The 22,533-nt window shown below is 37.6% G+C and overlaps 2 protein-coding genes across 2 annotated transcripts; one reads left to right on the top strand and one right to left on the bottom strand.

The window, feature by feature from the left end:
- The first annotated feature begins 702 nt into the window (after positions 1 to 702).
- hrh2b (histamine receptor H2b) lies at positions 703 to 1,854 on the top strand. Its single transcript, XM_058790250.1, has 2 exons — positions 703 to 1,323; positions 1,513 to 1,854. The coding sequence occupies exons 1-2, from the start codon at positions 703 to 705 to the stop codon at positions 1,852 to 1,854; spliced, it is 963 nt and encodes a 320-aa protein (XP_058646233.1).
- A 5,684-nt stretch (positions 1,855 to 7,538) lies between these two features.
- Positions 7,539 to 8,823, bottom strand: LOC131548008 (protein mono-ADP-ribosyltransferase PARP14-like). The gene is made up of 2 exons (XM_058788859.1): positions 8,305 to 8,823; positions 7,539 to 8,236 (listed from the first exon to the last, which is right to left on the bottom strand). Exons 1-2 carry the CDS (start codon positions 8,738 to 8,740, stop codon positions 8,049 to 8,051), a joined length of 624 nt encoding a protein of 207 aa, XP_058644842.1. The 5' UTR covers positions 8,741 to 8,823; the 3' UTR covers positions 7,539 to 8,048.
- Between the last annotated feature and the right edge of the window lie 13,710 nt (positions 8,824 to 22,533).

Genomic DNA, 22,533 nt, shown 5'->3' with positions numbered 1-22,533 from the left:
TGAGGTCATAACAGTTTTGTACAATAAATCACATGAACATAAGTCTTTATTCTTTTGTGAAAGGGAATAAAGGTTGCTGGTGTTTTATTGTCTCTAGTGGCTATTTCAGTACTTTTTTTTTTCAATCAGCCTAGGTTGCTATAATCTCTGATTAATATGCCTACCATCTATTTAATCAAAAAAGAATGATTGTTTTCAAAAATGGTTTCCAAACAATGCTGCCATCTACTATTGGTTGGTCAAAACAAATAGCACCGCCCCAAACTTTTGCCACTGGTTGAGCCAATGTTGCTATGCAGGAAGAGTTAGGAATCTGAAGCAAATCTCAAACAAATGAGTGACACTTTCCAATTTATACCCAATTGTATTTGCATTTTAAACTAAGTTAGCAGGAAATATTGTAACATTTTAAATATTATACATTTCACATTTTTCACATTTACTAAAGGTTCTAAATTAATTACCCAAAATGATCAGATTTTTATTTATTTTATTTTTATTTTTGTTCTGTAACCATGTTCCTTTTCTTGTAGGAATGAACCTGAGCTGATGGCCATAGATGTTAATGTTATGGTAGTTTATAGCACCCAATGTTATATTTGAGAAAACAGATAACACGTGGAGTCCTGACTGAACTACTCTGGAAATTACTCTGACTACGAGAACAAAAATCTCCAAACTTTCCTGTTTCAGAAGCTAACAATGTTGTTCACTGCCCTGCGCTGGGTGGTACTGGTGGCCTTCATCGCACTGACCATTTGTGGAAACGTGCTGGTTTGTCTGGCTGTGGCCACAAGTCGGCGTCTGCACCAGATTAGTAGCTGTTTTATACTCTCACTGGCTGTGACAGACCTGCTGCTGGGTTTGCTGGTACTTCCGCTCTCTGCCATGCTGGAATTACGCAATGGGAGATGGCCCCTCGGGGGAGTTTTTTGCAATATCTACATCTCTCTGGATGTGATGCTCTGTAGTGCTTCAATCCTCACCCTACTGGCCATTAGTGTTGATCGTTACCTTGCCATTTCCAACCCTCTCTGCTATCCCAGGAGGGCCACACCTCGTCGGGTGGGGATCACTCTGACTGCGATCTGGACGTGCTCTCTGGCTGTGTCCTTTGTGTCTATTAACCTAGGCTGGAACACTCCTGACTTCAGAGTACAGAACCTGGACTGGGACATGTGGGATGAAGGAGAGGAAGGCAGGACCTGCCGCTATGAATGGAATAATAATTATGTGCTGCTGAAAGCCTTTCTAATCTTCTACCTCCCTCTGCTGGTCATGTGTGGAATGTACCATCGTATATTCTGTGTTGCACGTGAACAGGTATGTATCACCAATAAGTCAATAACATGACAATGATTGTGAGATAGGTAAATGAATGAATAAATAAATATATAAAATTTATAATAAGGTTTGCTATTATCTCATCTGTACACCCAATACATATTTTCCCTCAGAAAAAGAAACATGCAATGTTTCCTTTATCACTCTTTCTTCATGTCTCACTTTTAGGTGCGGCGTATACGTGCAACCACTCCTTCATTTGCACAGGCTGCAAACGCAGTTGCCACAGCACAGGAACACAAAGCCACAGTGACCCTGGCCGCAGTGCTTGGTGCCTTTGTCATTTGCTGGTTCCCCTATTTCACCTACTTCACATGCATGGGTATGTGGGCAGAGACTCACCCAAACAAACTGACCCATTCTATTGTTCTTTGGTTGGGATACCTCAACTCTGCTCTGAATCCTATTCTTTACCCAGCCTTAAATCGTGATTTCCGTCAGGCATGCGGACAGCTGCTCTGCTGTAGACGTAGCAATCAGGGGGAACTGCCATTTGTTCAACCCTTTTAAATGAACAGATTAAAATATTTTTTGCACCAGTAATGAAAACTCACCTGGACTCACCTGAACTCATTTCACACTGCAGTGAATACATCAAGTATGCTAAAAAACAACGATAAGAATGGCCTGGAGACTAATCAATGACAATGAATAACAATATTAGACTCAACAATATACAAATGTAACTTAAAATTCCAAAATATCATGGGTCAAAAATTCATAATACTGTTCTAACAATGTTCAGCACATGACTTTTCATTAACTTACTGAATCCATGGCTATGCCGTTCTATGTGATACTTAAAAAGTATGTAAATAAGAATGTAAAACCATCGGTTTTCAGTTTGAGAACGTCCCTGTTATCATAATGTGGTCTATAGAGTATGATAAAATGGTTGCTGCTCATTTAAAGGATCTCTGGTAATGTACATTTTTCATTTGACAAGAAAACTGTAAGAATTTGTAAATCACTTTAGGGTTATTACATATTACATTTTCTGGAAAAAGAATGAAGGTAAAGTGGAGAAGCCATGTCTGGACTGTTTAAAATAGTAATTTTTAAAATCAGATAAAATTATTTAATTTGGTGCAGCCCTATTAAAAAAAAAAAAAAAAAATCCATATTAAACCATATTAAGAAATTAATTGACAATGCATAAATTCTGGTTGTTGAGGAGATAAATGAACAAAGTCACATTACCTCTTTGCATACTGTCAAACCAAAATACCTTTAACACAAATGTGTGCATTTTATGTGTTTTTTCTTAGGAGTCTTCCTTGTTAGGGGTTTTAGCTTAGAATCTAACAAAACTCTTAGGAACAACACACACACTCACATAAATACATACAGTTAGACAGTAAGAGAGAGATTTATATACAGTATCTCACACAACTGAGTAGGCTACACCCCTCACATTTCAGCAAAACAATTAGTATATCTTCTCAAGTGACAATACTACACAAATTAAACTTGGATATATTTTAGAGTAGTCAATGTGCAGCTCGTACAGAAGTACAAATGTACTGTCCTCTAAATATAACTCATCACATAGCCATTATTGTCCAAATAACTGGCAACAAAAATGAGTACACCCTAAGTGAACATGTCAAAACTGTGTCCAAAGTGTCAATATTTTGTAGGGGCACCATTGTTATCTAGCACTGCCTTAATCCTCCTGGGCATGGATATCACCAGAGCTGCACAGGTTGTTGCTGGCATCCTCTTCCACTCCTCCATAATGACATCACGGAGCTGTTGGATGTTAGATACATGTGGTGCTTTTCCACCTTCAGCTTGAGAATGATCCACAGGTGTTCAATAGGGTTCAGGTCTGGAGTATGGCTGTCGCGATTCGTCGATTTTAGTCGACTAGTCGATTTTTAAAAATCATTTCATTTTGTTCACCTCGACTAACCGGCAAAATACCGGAAGTGGCGCATTTCACGGACGAGAATCCATAAAACACATGTTTAGACTATTTTCCAAGGCTGCATGATATATTAAATACATTTTAAAATCATAATTAAGCATAACTGTGAATCACCAGACGCTATGATTTAATAAAATAATTATATGCGATGCAGTTCTAATACAGTCTATGCGCTTTAATTATTTGCATGCGTGTAGGTTACGTACGTGCGTCACACAGCGGCTCCGTTCACAGTAGCTCCACAGAAACTGTTATCAACATGTGTGGAGCGACTCAAACATTATCTCTGCATGTTGTTGTGAGTTTGGGTTTTTTATAACGTTCATCTAGGAACGCAACGTGCGCCATTTCATCAGATTTGTAAGGTAAATCATTTATAAATCCACACAAACCTAGGAGAATACATCGCTATATCAAAATAAAAGCGCAGACCCTTATTCTGAGTTTGCAGGTTTTGATGTCCACATATTCATTTAATTACAGTGGCTATAGCATTTCTGTCCTAAAGAAATGGCCAAATATTAAAGCTTAAGTGGACATTTAAATTAAATAGTTCTTGGTCAATATTAAACAAGGATTTAGATCGCACAGTAATGTGTAAAACCTGCCTTTGTTGTTATGCGTAATGTACATTAGCTCTATTGTTTATAATACTTCATGTATTTTAACAGTTTTGTTGAATAAAACCATATGATTTCTTGCTTTTGATACTTAATTTGAACTAATTATTATTGCATCATTATTGCTATTATATATGTATTTTAAGTCATTTTAAAAGCTATTGTTCACTTAAATCTATATTTATTACCAAAAAAAAAAAAAAAAAAAAATATATATATATATATATATATATATATATATATATATATATATATATATATATATATATATATATATATATATATATATAATTATAGGGCCCTATGAAATCCGTTTTATTTCCAAATTCAGTTTTTTTTCCATTTTCATTTTTCTATACTCTTTCTTATCTCCAATTAATTGATTTTATATATATATATATTTTTAAGTATTATTATTATATATATTTTTTTTTCAGAAATACTGCACATTCACATTTTTCACCTAAATAAATTCTGATAAATAATATTTCTGGTAAATACTCCTTTAAAAAGTGTTTTTTTATTATAATTTTATTATTAGTAGACTAGAACATGTGGATATGTTGTCATTCTTACACTATAATACTGAAGTACTTGCTTCTTGCACTCTGTTGCACTTTACTTTTGCTTTAAAAAAGGATTTAATAGAAATTTGGATTTCATTTGGTTTAATAAAATATTCTTAAGTAAAATTGAAGATTTTCTTGCGGGAAATTAATCGTTTAGATTAATCGATTAACCAATAAATTAGTCGATAGATTAATCGAAATAAAAATAGTCGTTAGTGGCAGCCCTAGTCTGGAGACATACTTGGCCACTCCATCACCTTCACCTTCGGCAGTTGTCATCTTGGTGGTGTGTTTGGGGTCGTTATTATGTTGGAAAACTGCCGTTTGGCCCAGTTTCTGAAGGGAGGGCATCATCTTCTGCTTCAGAATGTCACAGTACATGTTGGAATCCATGTATCTCTCAATGAACCGCAGTTCCCCAGTACCAGCAGCACTCATGAAGCCCCAGACCATGATGCTACCACCACCATGCTTGACTGTAGGCAAGATACAATTTTCTTGGTACTCCTCACCAGGGCGTCAACACACATGCTGGACACCATCTGAGCCAAACAAGTTTACCTTACACTCATCAGACCACAGGACATGGTTCCAGTAATTCATGCTCTTGGCCAGGTTGTCTTCAGCAAACTGTTTGCGGGCTTTTTTGTAAGCCAGCTTCAGAAGAGGCTGTGTGCAGCGTATGGTCTGAGCACTGACAAGCTGACCTTCCACTTCTGAAACCTCTAAAGCAATGCTGGCAGCACTCATGTGTCTGTTTTTTGAAGCCAGCTTCTGCACTTGACGCACAGCTCAAGGACTCAACTTCTTTGATCGACCCTTGCGAGGCCTGTTCCGAGTGAAACCTGTCTTGGAAAACCTCTGTATGCCACTGGACACTGTACTGTAATTCAGTTTTAGGGTGTTACCGAACTTCTTATAGCCTCGGCCATCTTTGTGGAGAGCAATAATTCTAATTCTCAAATCCTCAGAGAGTTCTTTGCTATGAGGTGCCATGTTGAATATCTAGTGGTCAGTATGAGAGAATTGTACTCAAAGCACCAAATTTGAACTGCTCTAAAACAAGATACACAAATTTGTATAGTCCTGTCAAGCAGACAAAAACATGAACATGTTGAATAGGACATGTGGCTTTGCATGGTTAAACGACGTATAGCTGTTTTCACGTAGGGAGTACTCACTTTTGTTGCCAGCTTTTTTGACAATAATGGCTGTATGCAGGGCCATACCCACCATTGAGGTCTTCTCATCTGAGATGCCTCAGCGGTATATAGTCTGTAATAATATCGATGTGCGATTTGACATGATCGAGTATTTTGCAAAAACCATTCAAAACACCCCTACAGAGTGCACGCATACATTATGTGAATTCTAGACCAGTGAGAGCACATTTAGAGTGCGTTCTTTCACTGCATGATTCAGTCTATTAAAATGGATTTAGAATGATCACAAATTCAAGACATGGGGGCAGAAAATTTATATATTTATACCACTTCATATAGTTAATCAATTTCACACGAAGAGTGCCATTTTTCTCCAAAAATTACCATGATTACAAATGTGATATTGATTTTTTACAACAGCTCAATAAACAAAAAGTTAATTTAGAGGACTTACGTTTTAGATACTATATTGCCTGTTTTTGCTCTATTTCGCCAACAAAAATAATTCCAGACACAAGCAAATTTTTTTGTCTCTGAGCAACATTCCTGAATGAATCAACCATTTAAATGATTCAGTTCAATCGCAATGACTCACCTATTGGCGGTTTTAATTTCACATTTAGATTTTTTTCATGTTTTAAATAATTTCAAATATCAGTATTTAACGTTTTATTTTTAATATATCAAAACATTATTTATGCATTTGTAATTGCAGTTAAATGCAATCATGTCTTGCATTAAACTGTGTAAATACATCTAAATGCCAGTTCAGACGCAGCTTCTGAGTTGAGTTGATTTCGCTTTGCTTGGTAACAGCCCAAATGTCTTATTATTCTAATTCACTGATTAAATGTAAGAATTTGACTCAAAAGATAATGGACAATTTTAGAAAAAATGGCTTTATAAACATAAAAATGTCCATAAAATATAAAAATCAGTTTAAACTTATTGGAAAAGATTTCTGTCAGTGTGAATTAAAAATATTTAAAAAAAAAATATTCATGTTTAATCATTTTAGACACTCGATTCTTACTGAAGGCTACCAGGATAATTATAACTTGAGTTTATTAAATTCATAAACATATAAACAAACGATAACTTCTCTATTTCCAGTTTGTAGCATGGATCGTTCATTGCAACATTTAATCTGATTATCATGTTTAAGAATCTGTTATCTTGAAAATAACTTATGCTACTACTGCCCACTGACTTGGTTTTAAACCTATATTATTATCCAATTTATGATCCTTAAAACATATTAAAATGCACACATGTAAGTCAGGAAAATCAAAATTTCCTCGGGGGAGCATGCCCCCAAACCCCCCTACCAATCTCCATTTTGGGACCTCTGTATTTATACAATCCTGTGTACGGCCCTGACTGTATGTTCAGTTATTTTCAGAGGACAGTAAATCTGTACTGCTATACAAGTTGCACATTGACTACTCTAAAATATATCCAAGTTTCATTTCTATAGAATTGGCCCTTGAAAAGATATACAAAAATGATTGCCGAAATGTGAGGGGTGTACTGTATGCATTACATTATATTATATATATTTTTTGCACATTGGAAGTTTTTACATTCATTTTCATACATTTAAAAATATTCTTCGAGAAGTAGCATTGTACTGTATAACATTGTAGTGTTTCACAATGTCGCCTAGGTACTTAATCAATTAGATACATTTTCACTAGTGAAAAGCTATGAATGTTTTCAAAAATAGTGTCGGCCTTCTGCCCATCACTGAAACTGCATGACAACAATGCACAGGGATTCATCTCAAACCTGATTGAACTAAACTGTAAAATTTCATTTTTTCTGGAATGTGATTAAGTATTCTGGGTAAGCTTGTACATCATTGAAGATCACAAACATGGATGGGTTGTTAGTTTTATCTGTCACACTGTCATAAAGATGAACACCTTTTGAACTCCTTTTTGGAGGAGTACGAAGGCCTTTTTTTCCTTGAGTGAAGTCACCAACAAGCACCCTGGCGAGGTACATGCGTTTATGTCCTTTGGCATCAGGTTTACAATAGCCTTTTGCTGAGTAACTCGGGTCCACAGCAAAATATGTACCATTCCCATACATGGCTCCTAAAAACAGAAAAAAAAAAAAAAAGTCTGTTAATCCTAAATACAAACACAACACTTTTTATTCAGAAAAGATTATGGTACATGGTAGCTATATAGCATTCATGCCAGCGAAGCTGCGATTGAAGCCCTGATTGTTTATCTGATCGGTCGTATGAGGGCCAGTTCCATGGAAGAGATGCTTTTCATTGTTTTTGTGCTTGTTTTTGTCTTCCAGTTCCTCCTTTTTGATCATGTAGTTTCTCCAAAGTGCGCAGTTCTGGACTCTTTCAATCTGTGCAGAAGACAAGAATAAACATTCTGCCTTAGCAATCATTATCACAAAATTAGAAACTTTCAAAACTACTTGTTTGGGTCAAATATAAATGTAATAGACTTACTTTAATGATGTTGCTGGACAGGCTAGTTTTTCTGAACTCTTTTTCCACTTCTGTAAATTCCTGTGAGTCTGCTTTGAGTTCTATAAGAACAACTGACTGTCCTTTCATGTCCTCCCAGTTTAAAGGCAAAGAAGCTGAAAAATAAAAATAAGTAAATAAATAAATACATTTTTGTGACCTTCGACTCTATTCAGTTTCTCACCTTTCAGTTGTACTCTCTTTAGTTCAATTTGCTTTCTTCCTCTTGTGGCCACTTTGTAAACTATGTCTGCATTATACACTTCACTGTTAATCTTGATTTGCACTGAAGTCGTTTGGAGGTTGAAGGCTTCTTCCAAGTCGCAATTGGTGAAAGGATCAAATGCTTTAAATTTGCGACCCCTTCGATATTGCCACTCAACTGTACTGCTGGTTAATATTGCAACCCTTTTTCGGTTTTCAATTCTTTCCACTTTGCAGATAATGTCCCGAATACGACTCTCTGCAGTGTAAACAAATCCTGTCAGGCCCTTCAGTGTGATGGAGTCTTGGTCTTTCTTCTCAATTATGACATTTAGCTCCTTTTCTATTTTCCTTAGCATTTTTAATTCCTTTTCGGTGAAATGAGCAATGGCTGGATCACAGATTGTGTTATTCATTCACTCCTTGTTAATCAAGCCATTGATGATGGCACTGGCCTTACTCAAACACTCTGTTGTCTCACTACATAGCTGAAACACAGCTGGCTCAATTTCTTTAAACAAAATGTTTTCACCTTTTGTTCAAATAAAATAAATAAATAAATAAGGTTAAAGTATAATATAGTCAGACACAAGTATAAAAATAAATTTCATATTCCTTTCTCTTTTTATTTACTGACCTTTAATCCTGCTAGTCAAGCTATTCTTTGACTTGGTACTTTTTAGCATGCTTTGATGAAAGTCAGCCAACATACTTGACTGGAATAGAAGGAACTCCACATTTTTGACATGATCTGTTTTTTTGCTAGAAAATTCAACAACTGCACTGATCATTGCATCTGCAACATCAGCTGGATTAGCTCCACCTTGACCTAAAGAATCAATAAAAAAAGAAAAAAGAAAAAAAGAAGTAGTAATTTAAATTTCTCACACTGAAACAGGGATTTAAATTATATGAAATATTAATTACAGCAAGATGTTAACAAGCACAACAATTTAGCTAGGTAACTACGCACATGCACACTGCTGGTTTTATCATAAAAAAAGCATCACCCGTGCCCAGAGCCGGGAAGGCAACAGAGGAAAATGTCAGATTCTCACATAGCATCAGAACAGACAAAACTTTTTGCTGAATATCAGCTGGACTACTACATCCAACAATGTGTATGATTTCTTTACATGGGAGATTGCCAGATGAGGTCACAATCTCTGTTTCCTGATCATTTGCTTCTCTAGCTGTGGAAAAATACACATACTAATGATCACAGGTTTAACAGACCTCTCTTAAACTATGTATCAAAACATTAAAAGTTTTTAAATTAGACAAATGGTTAACACACCCATTTTTTTTTTTATAATTCCTGTTCTACTTGTAATCCAGCACCATCTAAAATCGCCTTGGATACCCCTAGATAGCAAAGAGACATTGGCAGCTGCATTAGTGTCTCAGTAAAAGCATGATTATAATTTATTTGAATTCAAAGTAAATTCTCAATTGAACTTAAATGAGTTGAAATGAATATATGAAGATGGTTTAACCTGATTTTAAAGAAAATGTCTTATTTGAGGAGTTGACAATTGCATCTGTTTTTTTTTGGTTATGTCCCCTGATGAAATTTTCAGAGTCAAATGACCTATTTGCATAGTGTACACCTTAAAATAGGAACTGGAGACTCTACTCTTTGACTCTAAAAATAAAAGCAAAAAATATAGATCTGTTTATTTCTTGCGCAATACTGCCAAAACATCTGGTTTTGTAGTTTTAATGATTTGTATATTTGTGTAGTCAGCATTGTGTACCTTGAAAAATATATCATCCTTCTCCTCTTCCAGCATGTCATCTTCCTGGAGCACTGCCACAAATCCATTTTCCCAAACATTGAGAGCATCATTTTACCCTGTTTCATGAAGTACTTCTTTGCTCCTGCCTTTTTAATGATAAATGTGTCTGTGTAGAGACCATCTGCCAAACTTTTTAAGCAAGACAGTTTGATCCAGGCTTTCTTTGAATCAAAACTCACTTTCACCTCATCAGACTTCGTAAAACGCTGCCAGTCTTGGGATTTTCTGTCTTTTATGAATTCAGCCACTGCATGTGATTTGACATGAACATTTTATTCAATTGTGGTTTGTTGCTTTTTTTCAATCTGTTTAAAATTTTACAAAATATTAATTAGTCAAAACAAGACCACTGACAGAGATTTTACCAAAAAAAAAAAAAATGCAATCTGGCTTTCTCACTGATACGATGTTTAACCGTAACCATGGGCACAACAATGTGCCTCAAGCTATCAGATTCATCTGCACAGTATAGCGGAGCCAAACTCATGTAATTAGCAAAACAATGTTCCCCTATAAGCTTCTATGCTTCAATCACCAAAAGTTACATAGTGTAGCTTTAAAAGATTTGTGCAAATCACCAAATGATTCACAAACCTAATAACTCTAGTTCGTGTTCACTGGTACTGAGTGAGCAGACCTGGAATGTGTTTCCCAGACAATGACATAGCTAACTCACTTTTTAGTACAATGCATCATTAGCAAAATTAAAAATGATGGTGTGTGTATATATATATATATATGTATGAAGAGTTCATTTGCAAAAACAGATAACTCTGTTTTTAAAAATTCTCAAAAAATCATGTTTTTTTTCCATTGTGCCTTCCAATTAATCTCAATGAAACTGCAGTTGTTGGGTTTTTTTTGGACTAGGTTAACTAGGTAACTAACACAATAAAAACATAACATATTAAAAACATGATGTTTGAAAAAAAAAAAAAAAAAAAAACGAGTTATCTGTTTTTGCAATTAAACTCTTCATATTCATATATATATATATATATATATATATATATATATATATATATATACACACACACACACACTCTAAAAAATGCTGGGTTCAGCCTGTTGGGTCGTTTTATTGGGTTATTTTTTAATATTTTTACCCTGGTGCTGGGTTATTTTTTTAACCCAAATGCTGGGTTCAGCTTGTTGGGTCATTTTATTGGGTTATTTTTAATATTTTTACCCAGGTGCTGGGTTATTTTTTTTAACCCAAATGCTGGGTTCAGCTTGTTGGGTCATTTTATTGGGTGCATTTAAAGGGGTCATTTAATGCTACATGCACTTTTACAAGTTGTTTGAACTGAAATGTGTGTTGGCAGTATATGTACACAACCACCCTATAATGAAAAAAATCCACACAGTGTTTTCAAAGTCTTTACCTCTTTCTCAAATCGAGCTGATCTCAGATGCCTGTCTGTGTGACGTCATACGGACGAAGGTGGCTCCCAAGAAAGTTTGATTGACACTAGCATTTTAGCACAGACTGCACTGGTGTCTTACCTCAGACCCGCCCTGAGTGAGCTATCATCAGTTGTTTCACCGCCGGAGCAGATGTAGACAAGAATGACCCCTAAGCGATTGAGGTGTTTTGTTGTTGGATGTAATAATGAACATAGCAGTAGTCATTTACTCCCGTCATCTGAGCCGCTGAAAAGGATTAGGTTTGGTTCGGAAGGGAATGCGCCCTCCATCTACCTAAATGCGTCTATGTTCGGCTGAATCATTCGTGATCCAGCATCACCTCCAAAAGGAGTACAAGGTTTTTTAAATTAATCTTTGCAAATCACCTTTCCTAATAATATGCTAATTAGCAAGTTCCACAATGAATGCGGCTAAAGTAAACAGTCCCTCAGAGAGCGGCTCGGAATATAGGGGCAGGGTCAGAAGAGCTCATTCACATTTAAAGGAGAATGACACAATACCGGTTGCTCTGACAAGAGCTGTTTTTGACAGGGTAAAAAAGGTGTTTTTTACACTACCAATGAAAAATTTTAACCAAACTATGTTACAGACTTTTCATTAAGACCCTAAAGAATAATATCAACTTGTGGAAAATGGGCATTATATGACTGATTTTCCACAAGTTGAATTATGAATTTGAATTATGCCATGGTCTGTCTGAATACTCTATTCTGATTGGCTGGCAGGTGTTGATTAAATGCTTTTAACTGCACAGGTAGTTCCAGGTCAGTTTAATCACGTTCTATATTAATGCGCTTCCTATAAACATTGGTAACCATAGTAACATACAGATACAGTTGAATAGTAATACAGAATGAGACAGTTACAGTAAACATTTTCGATTTACTTTACTAGGCTAAATGGATGATTTTCGCGTGCCATTTAATATGTGAATGCTGGCAAATGACCATGGCATAAGCGGGATAATCAACGGCTAGCTGTGCATTAAACGATTTGAATGCACTTCGCGGAGGCAGCGCGTCGGGTGGTTCTTCGCCTCCACGCCGTGCATTCAAATCGTTTAATGCACAGCTAGCCATTGATTATCCCTTACTGAAACCATAGTGAACATAGAGCATGAAGACCAGACATGTTTCAAAGGTCATAGATATTTTTCAAAGAACTTGTTCATGTCTATTAATAATATAATAATAATAATAATAATAATAATACATTTTATTTAAGGCGCCTTTCAAATCACTCAAGGTCACCGTACATCAGGTAGCAATAAATAAAGCAACAATATCAATGAACCATAAAAAGAAAAACAGCAGTTTCCAAAAAAAAAATATATATATGATTTGAGTGTAGACAGTAATCATGTAGGATAAGCTATTCTGAATAAGTGAGTTTTGAGTTTAGCTTTGAATTGGGATAACGAGTCTAAATTGCGGATGGGAGCTGGGAGGGAATTTCAAAGGCGAGGAGCAGCACGGCTAAAGGCTCTATGACCCATGGTTGTTAAACGAGCCGTGGGTGTATGGAGAAGACCCATTGAGGAAGAATGAAGCATTCGAGAAGGAGTGTAGGGCTGAATGAGATCTGAGAGATAAGTTGGAGCGAAGTTATGGAGAGTTTTATACGTGAAAAGAAAGATTTTAAATTCAATGCAAAATTTGATGAAAAGCCAATGTAGCTGTTGAAGAGATGGAGTAATGTGTTGTATAGATGGAGTGTGGGTTATGATACGAGCAGCTGAATTCTGAATCAACTGGAGTTTATGAAGAAGCTTGTGTGGTAAACCAACTAAAAGAGAATTACAGTAGTCAATGCGAGAGGTGACAAGTGAGTGAACAAGAATGACAGTACTGTGTGGGGAAAGAAATGAACGAAGGCGAGCAATATTACGGAGATGAAAGTAACAAATCTGAGTTATACTATTAATGTGAGCTTCAAATGAAAGAGTGCTGTCAAAGATGACTCCCAGGTTCTTAACCTGGCGAGAAGGAGAGACTAAGGAGGCATCAATTGATAAAGAAAAACTACAGGACCTAGAGAGAATAGAATTAGTGCCTACAAGGAGTACTTCAGTTTTATTCAGTTTAAAGTTTGCAGAGAACCAGGTTTTTATTTCGTGAAGACAGTTAATAAGGCAGGTTGGTGGAAGAATGGAATCAGGCCTAGTAGATACATAAAGTTGTGTATCATCAGCGTAACAGTGAAATTGAATACCATATTTTGAAAGGATATTACCAAGTGGGAGAAGATAAATTAGGAACAACAGAGGACCAAGGACAGAACCCTGGGGGACACCAAAGCTAACAGAAAAGGGATGGGAGTGAAAACTTTTTAATTGTACAAATTGTGTACGATTGGAAAGGTATAAAGTAAACCACGTGAGAGGAATACCAGAAATACCAATAGCAGATAAACGGTTTAACAAGATATTGTGTGAAATGGTATCAAAAGCTGCACTCAAATCAAGCAAAACAAGAATAGATAAGGACCCACCATCAGCAGCCATTAACAGATCATTAGTTACTCTCACCAAGGCTGTTTCTGTACTATGCTTGGGGCGAAATCCTGACTGAAAACACTCATATAAGTTATTATTACTAAGGTGAGCTTGAACCTGTGCTGCAACTGCTTTTTCAAGTATTTTCAAAATAAAAGGAAGATTTGAGATGGGACGGAAGCTATCTAAATTGTTAGGGTCTGCACCAGGTTTTTTGAGCATTGGGATTATAGCAGCTATTTTAAAAGATGATGGAACAGTGCCAGAGCTAAGGGAAGTATGAACAATACGAGTTATAAGAAGAGAAAGAGAAGGAAGACAGTCTTTTACCAGGTGAGTTGGTATGCATTACAATATGGGTTAGCCGGAGAGGCCAACTGTTGGTGGATAGCAGTTATTTTGTTACTAAAAAAAGACATAAATTCAACACATTGAGCAGTGCAGTACAGGTCTGCAGGAAGGCTGTCATGTGGTTTCAGTATATGATTTACTGTGGAGAACAAAGCTTTAGTATTACAATCTCCAGACTCAATTAAATGTGAATAAAACTCATATTTGGCAGCAGAAAGAGCATCTTTATAAAGATGAACATGTTCGTTATACAGCTCTCTATGTACCATAAGTCCAGGTAGTTTATAAAGGCGTTCCAAACGCCGCCCACAAGTCTTTAGCTGGCGAAGTTCAGGAGTAAACCAGGGAGCAGAGTTAATGAAAGATACAGTCCGAGTTTTAAGAGGTGCAAAATTGTCCAGGAGCTGTCGTAATTCAGAATTATAAAAGGAGACCAGATCATCAGAGGAAGAGAGATGGTCACTGTATGGGAGGTCAGTGATTGCAACAGTAAAAGCTGAGGGGTTGATCTTTTTTATATTCTGGAATGTCATAGAACGTTGTTGCTTGGATCTAGAGTGTGTAACATTTACACTGAAAGAAAGCAATTTATGATCGGATATGGGTATTGTAGTTGCCGTACAGTCCAGAGGTGTAACACCTGAGCAACAAACAAGGTCCAGGGTGTGGCCTTTAGAATGGGTTGGAAAGTCCACATATTGCTGGAGACCAAAACTGTCCAGGCAGGAAATGAAATCCCTTGTGAGTGAGTTACTAGCAGTGTCTGCATGAACATTAAAGTCACCCAGTAGAATAATATTAGGTGATAAGGTACACAGTGAGGTTAAAAATGCACAAAATTCATCTAAAAATGTATTTCAGTATTTGGGTGGTCGATAGACAACAGCTAGAACTGTAGGTGCTGGACCGCTGATAGATAATGCAACTGATTCAAAAGAAGCGTACTGTACATTGATACAGACAACGGAGATGCTTTATAAGTCGATTTGTGAAGTATCACTAGACCTCCGCCATGTCTGGAGATACGAGGTTGCGAAATATAAACAAACCCTGGCGAACACGCATGATTCAACTCTAAAAAGTCATTCTCTTGCTGCCAGGTCTCAACCAAACAGAAGAAATCGAATTTACGATCATCCACAATGTCACTGATGAAGAGACCCTTGTTAGAGAGTGAACGTACATTAAAAAGTCCGACTTTGAGCTCATTTCCACCCAGTGAAGAGCTAGCTGATCTGGCTAAGCTAGCCAAGACGCTCTGGTCAACAATCCGCCGAGTATTCCTCTCTGCTCGGGGAGCTGAATTCCAGAATGACCGTATAGCCTTCGAGTCATCATACCTGAAACCCCATCGAGACCCACGATGGATATATTTCGGGCGGGGACGGTGAACAATGCCCTGAAAGAGGCAGAGTGAAGGCGGAGGCTCGGCAGAGTAGCACCAGAGCCGGTAGAGCTCGGTCGCTGTATATAAAAACAGTGAGGTCGCCGAGTGGAGCAGTGACGATAGAACAATCCAAAAGGATGATGAAAAAATGGTAAGTCCTCATCGTGTCAGTCAAAACTAAGTTCAACAACAACGAAGCTCAACAAAGGTAAAAGTTAAAACACCGGAAAGCAGTGGCAGCCAGTTGCGCCAGCGTTCACTCAACCGGAAAATATTAGACACATGAAAAAAGGAATACCAGGTTTCCATTACTTCTCTTTCTTTGCGCTGAGCAATTTACTTACACAAACCTGTTTACATTTTCAGACCACTTCTTCTGAACATGAAAATTCACATTATGTATTATTACATTTGTTTGCCTCTCTGTGCCCACATACTGTAATTTGATGCAGCTAAATTCTCAATAAAACTGTTTTCATTTATATATTTTACTGTTTCTGTTGTCAGACAACGGAATGAATATGAAATAGAGATTTCATAAATCTCGACCCAAACGCGACCCATTAAGACTAGGCTACATAACCAGCTCTCCCTTCCGAGACGATAATCTGCACAAAAATTCTGATAATCGAACCGTCGTCTGAAATCAAATACACATAAGATAAAGACAATTGCTGTGCTGTGATGTCGGCTATACTTGCATGTAAAATTAGAGAAGCAACATAATATCTGTGTTTAACTGAAAGCACTGCTCCTCTCCGCCACGCACTGAACAGAGCAGATGCAGAGAAAGAGCTGTGCGCGTGCTGGGAAAGCAAGACCTTGCGCGGCAGTACCGGCGAGTCTCAGAGACTAAATAAGGTTTAGACAAACCCTAAAGATGTGTCGCTTTTTTGAAGGGAAAAAAAGTCGCTAAAGGGGCCTGCAAAGTCGCTAAATTGGCAACACTGTGCATCTCCATTTCTCCAAATACGGGCTAGGATACGGGTCAAACAGAAAATAATAGTGCCATTAAAATTAATTTGTGTTAACACGTTATTAATATATATATCAGCGTAATTTCAATGTATCACGTTCGTTATTTCTAAGGTCAACGTTTTCATCGTGATGAGTGTGTGGTTGATTTCAGCTGCACGTAGCGTCAGAAGCACGCGCTCAACACAGTCATGTCAATGACAGTGTTGCGGAAGAAGGGAATTAAGATTTATGCTTAAGATGACTATGGTTGATGTAGTCCTGAATGAAATGCTTTATGGGTAGTGTAGTTCGTAGAAATGTCCTCATTGTGACATGTGCTCTAGCTGTGCTGGTTTTATTTCAGTTCATTCAGGTCAATCCACCCAGGAGTTTTGTGCACTGTAACTCTGACAACTTTTATTTGCATGAGAGCGTAAAATGGCATGCATCGTCTAACTTTGTCCGTCTCATCATTGCACGTACATGAATTAATGAGCTGTTTTGCTGCCGCTGGGACTGATGAAGTGTAGAAAATAACAGCAGATATCAAATGACTAAATTATGATATTTGCTCAGGAGGATGCTGGGGTCTTATCTATCGGATTGCAACATTTATCCATTTTGTTAATTAACATTACACATAGTGCGTGTCTAATTAGAGTTAAGCCAGTCGGCGTGGTAGCCCAGGCACACATAGATAGTAATACATGCGGTTCACTTGGCTCTTCAGAGCAGCAGCAGTAGTACATATGGCGATAGATCTGCTTTGTGGGGGGTGTCTTGTCTTTCCTTATCTGTTCATCTTTATGTGTGTGAATATGCATGTCCACTGATGTAGCAGATTATGCTTATATTCAGCGGCATGCATATATTGGCTTGTATCATATTGTGTTCCGTGTCTCCTGCTTTGTTGGGGGATATTCTTATGTGTTCTATGTGCAGCAGCAGTATTTCCTACATGCTCACAGCAGCGGATGTGTTGTGGATGTATTGGCAGCAGCAAGTCTCGGTACTTGCTCTGCCGCAGCAGTGTAGCAGATCTATTCCGCCAAGACCAAATACATTAACATTGTCATGTACATTACCATGCCAATCCCTCCGAGAGTTGTCATGACCGAAATACAGAGTTCTGGCATGAAATTCCAGATGGCGCAGTCCGATAGGTCTAACTCAATCTGACCTAATGACATCATTATCACATGGCACTGCTGATTGGTTTTCTCCTGTATCAGTAGCCAATGAGCTCACTGCTCAATATTCAAATACTTTTGTTTGCTGTAGCAGTTCACAGTGCACTTCAGAAACCCTCCACTTTCCCAAGCTCCACCTGCATAGATCTGCTACGAGGTGATTCATGTATTCTATAAGGGGTTATTCATATGTGTTATATGTGCAGAAGCAGTATTCCCTACATGCTCACAGCAGCATGTTGTGGATTTATTGGAAGTAGCAAGTCTCGGTATGTGCTCTGCAGCAGCAGCGTAGCAGATCTATTATGCCAAGACCAAATACATTAACATTGTCATGTACATTACCATGCCAATCCCTCCGAGAGTTGTCGTGACAGAAATGTATTTATCTGTATTTACATATTATGTGGAAGGCGTAGGACCAAGAAATGTTTGTCCAATCAAAACGCTCAGTCAGAGCGTTTTAATTGGCTTTCCTACCTGCCTGTCAACATATGTATTAGCATACCTCTGCACACCCTGTTCGTGCAGACAAGATACGTCATCAGTGCGGTCACGCACGCTGTGACGACAAAGCAAGAATGGCAGACAAACATCAGCAACTGGATCTTCCTTCCTGGTATTGTAGTACTTTTACTAACCACTATAAAGTTTTATCACTGGTGAATGACATATGATGTAACCCAGCGGTTCCCAATTCCAGTCCTCGTGCTGCCCCGCTCTGCATATTTTGCATGCCTCACATGGTTAACACACCTGATTCAGATAACCAGCTTGTTAGAAGAGAGCCCAGTCAACAATTTGATCTCACAGTGATGTCACCATGAGCTCACAGGATACTCGTGATGAGGTCACAATGTGAGGTAACAGTGAGCTAAAAGTGTAACCTCACAGCGCCCTCACTGTGTGCTCATACTAATCTGAGGTCAAAGTGCACTCACTGCACAGAGACTAGGTACCCAGCATGCATTGCAGCACAAAGGTTTTGATCGTCACCGTTGTTGAGATTCATACACTGATTCTTGATGTCTTGATGACACAGTAGTTCAAAATATTTGTGTCTTATCATGCTTTTAAAATCTTTCATAAGCGATTATGTCACTGCTGGGTCCTACACTGTATAATCACAAAGCTATTATAAAAGCTTTAGATTAATGACTCCTCACAAAGACTACATAATGAATCTAGGTGATGGTTGCGCTGTTATCGTCAGTAACAAACCAATATCACCTGGTTGCAGTCTCTTTTTGGTTTTTCTTGCCATAACAAATGTGCTTTACAAACACAGTTACAGCAGCCCCAAAAAATATAATGTTATAAAGTCAAGGGTCAAGAGCCCAACTAAAGCAAACACTATTCACCACGATGGTAACGTGAAACAAAACAATAAAACATCATCATCTAAATCTCTGTTCATTCTCAATAAGCGCTTTTGTAGATGTCTAACACCCCCCTCCTGTTCAACATTTTGAGTTCACAATGAGCTCACATATTACTCACACTGTGAGTATCACCAGATGAGAATGGTGTGATGTCACTGTGATCATCGCGTGATCTCACGTGTTGACTGGGAGATACATGCATGAACTGTGTTCCGACTGACATGCTCCCTACACAATGTTCTTTGCTCCCTACTCCCTGAGCAGGGGAAATCCATTGAAGTTTACTTCACTTCAGAACATTTATTTACGGATTTGCGCTGCCTGCAGCATCTTCACACACATAGACGAAACTTACTAGAGAAGTGTGAAATGTGATATAGTATACCTCTGTAAATAAATACTATTTAAATTTATGTCTCGCACACTTTAATGCCCTTTGTATGGAACATATACACTCGCTTCGAACTGGAATCATGGTGGAATATCCGGTGATGTCCACTTCGCAGTCCTGTTGAGATCGCTGTTGGAGATTGCTTCCTGTTCCTGCCTGCTGTGCTGCTGTTTATAGTTCCGTGTAGCTTTGTTTATCTGAAGAAATCTCTATCTTCCTCTATATGTTGTTTAAATCGCTAAAGTATAATTTAATTCTCACCATATTTCTGATTTAAGACTAATTTTACATCATCTACCTTTAATCTCTTAATCTTAATCTAATTCCATTAGCCTATTAGCTTGTCAGTCACATCTCCACGTTTTCTACCGCTTCTTCTCTCTCTCTCTCGCTCTTTCTTTTCTCTCTCGCTCCTTTTTTACGAGTCCATCAAACTACTGTGGTGAGTCGGAATTACTCTACAATCACGGTGAGTAATGGCTTCTCCTTGCATCTTCACCTGCACCGCTTGCCACATATACAGTTCATCTGTACATGTGGCAAGCATATTCACATGTGATAAATGCAGGGAAATAGTTAGGCTGACAGAGAAGATTTCAGAATTAGAGACATGCATCCAAACTTTAGTTGAGTTGAGTTGAGTTCATAGCAGACTGTCGTCACTCAATGGCTGGATGTCTAAGTGGTGCCCGTAGAATAACATAGGTTTCATAGACAATTGGAAAAGTTTTTGGGGCAGACCTGACCTGTTGAAAAGAGATGGTCTTCATCCCTCCTGGGGTGGTGCCACTCTTCTCTCTAGAAATATGGCACATAGTCTTAGAGTTCGTACTTGACTAACTGGGGCCCAGGTCAGGAAGCAGACAGACTGGCTAAACCGACCGTCTGCTAGCCGCCTCATGTCACAGAAGTCAGTTAATTCTCAGCACATTATTCACCTAAATATCACACTATAGAGACTGTGTCTGTTCCCCGAACTAGAAAATACAGAAAACGTCCAAACCAAAGTAAGAGTAACAATTTAATTGATGTTCAACAAATAAAAAACAGATTTAATACAGATAAGCAAATGATAAATCTTGGCTTATTGAATATTAGATCCCTTTCTACAAAAGCACTTTTTTAGTTTTTAAACTAGATGTGCTTTGTTTGACAGAAACCTGGCTAAAACCAGATGATTACATTACTTTAAACGAGTCTACACCTCAAGATTACTGTTACAAACATGAACTACGTCCAAAAGGTAAAGGGGGAGGTGTTGCTACAATTTATAGCAATATTTTCAGTATCTCTCCGAGGTCGGGTTTCAAGTATAATTCGTTCGAAGTAATGGTGCTTCATATAACGTTATCCAAAGAAACAAGTGTTAATGATAAATCCCCTGTGATGTTTGTACTGGCTACTGTATACAGGCCACCAGGGCACCATATAGACTTTATTAAAGAATTTTCTGATCTTCTATTGGAGTTAGTGCTGACTGCAGATAAAGTCCTAATCGTTGGTGATTTTAATATCCATGTTGATAATGAAAGAGATTAGCTGGGATCAGCATTTATAGACATTCTAAACTCTATTGGTTTGTCAGGACCTACTCATTGTCGAAATCATACTCTAGATTTAATACTGTCATATGGAATTGATGTCAGTGGCATTGAAATTTGGCAGCAGAGCGATGATATCTCAGATCATTATCTAGTCTCCTGTATATTCCATATAGCTAAAGCTGTAAAGCCAACTCCTTGTTACAAATATGGTAGAACCATTACCTCTACCACAAAAGACTGCTTTATAAATAATCTTCCTGACTTATCTCAGTTCCTCAGCATATCCAATAGGCAAGGCAAGTTTATTTATATAGCACATTTCATACACAATGGTAATTCAAAGTGCTTTACATAAAAGGAAGTGAAATAGTCATTAAAAATAATAAGAAATTAAAAATAATAATAATCACAACAATAAAAACAAAGTGATTTAAAAATTGATTTTAAAAGAATTTAAAACATTTAAGAATAGAAAGTGATTATACATAGTGCAATCAGTTCGGACGTAGCACAGTGCTCATTCAACAAATGCACAGCTAAACAGATGAGTTTTGAGTCTGGATTTAAAAGTGGCTAATGTTTTAGCACATCTGATCTCTTCTGGAAGCTGGTTCCAACTGCGGGCAGCATAATAGCTAAAAGCAGACTCCCCTTGTTTTGTGTGAACCCTTGGTATTTCTAACTGATTTGATCCTAATGATCTGAGTGGTCTGTTAGGTTTATATTCAGTGAGCATATCTCCAATGTATTTAGGTCCTAGGCCATTTAGAGATTTATAAACGAGTAAAAGTACTTTAAAATCAATCCTAAATGTAACTGGAAGCCAGTGTAAGGACCTGAGGACTGGTGTAATATGCTCACATTTTCTGGTTCTAGTCAGAATCCTGGCAGCAGCGTTCTGGATGAGCTGCAGCTGTCTAATGGTCTTCTTTGGAAGGCCGGTGAGGAGACCATTACAATAATCCACCCTGCTGGTGATAAAGGCATGAACCAGTTTCTCCAAGTCTTGACTGGAAATAAAACATCTATTTCTTGCAATGTTTTTGAGATGATAGTATGCTGATTTAGTTACTGCTTTGACATGACTACTAAAACTAAGGTCTGTCTCCAGAAACACCCCAAGATTTCTGACTTGGTTTTTAGTTGATTGACCCCTAGAGTCAAGGTATGCATTCACCTTGATAACTTCATCTTTGTTTCCAAATGCAATGACTTCAGTTTTCTCCTTATTTAACTGAAGAAAGTTCTGGGACATCCAACAGTTTATTTCATCAATGCGTTAGCAG

The sequence above is a fragment of the Onychostoma macrolepis genome, chromosome 10 (assembly GCF_012432095.1).
Source record: "Onychostoma macrolepis isolate SWU-2019 chromosome 10, ASM1243209v1, whole genome shotgun sequence".
NCBI lineage: Eukaryota > Metazoa > Chordata > Actinopteri > Cypriniformes > Cyprinidae > Onychostoma > Onychostoma macrolepis.
This window is presented reverse-complemented; position numbering and strand designations above follow the sequence as displayed.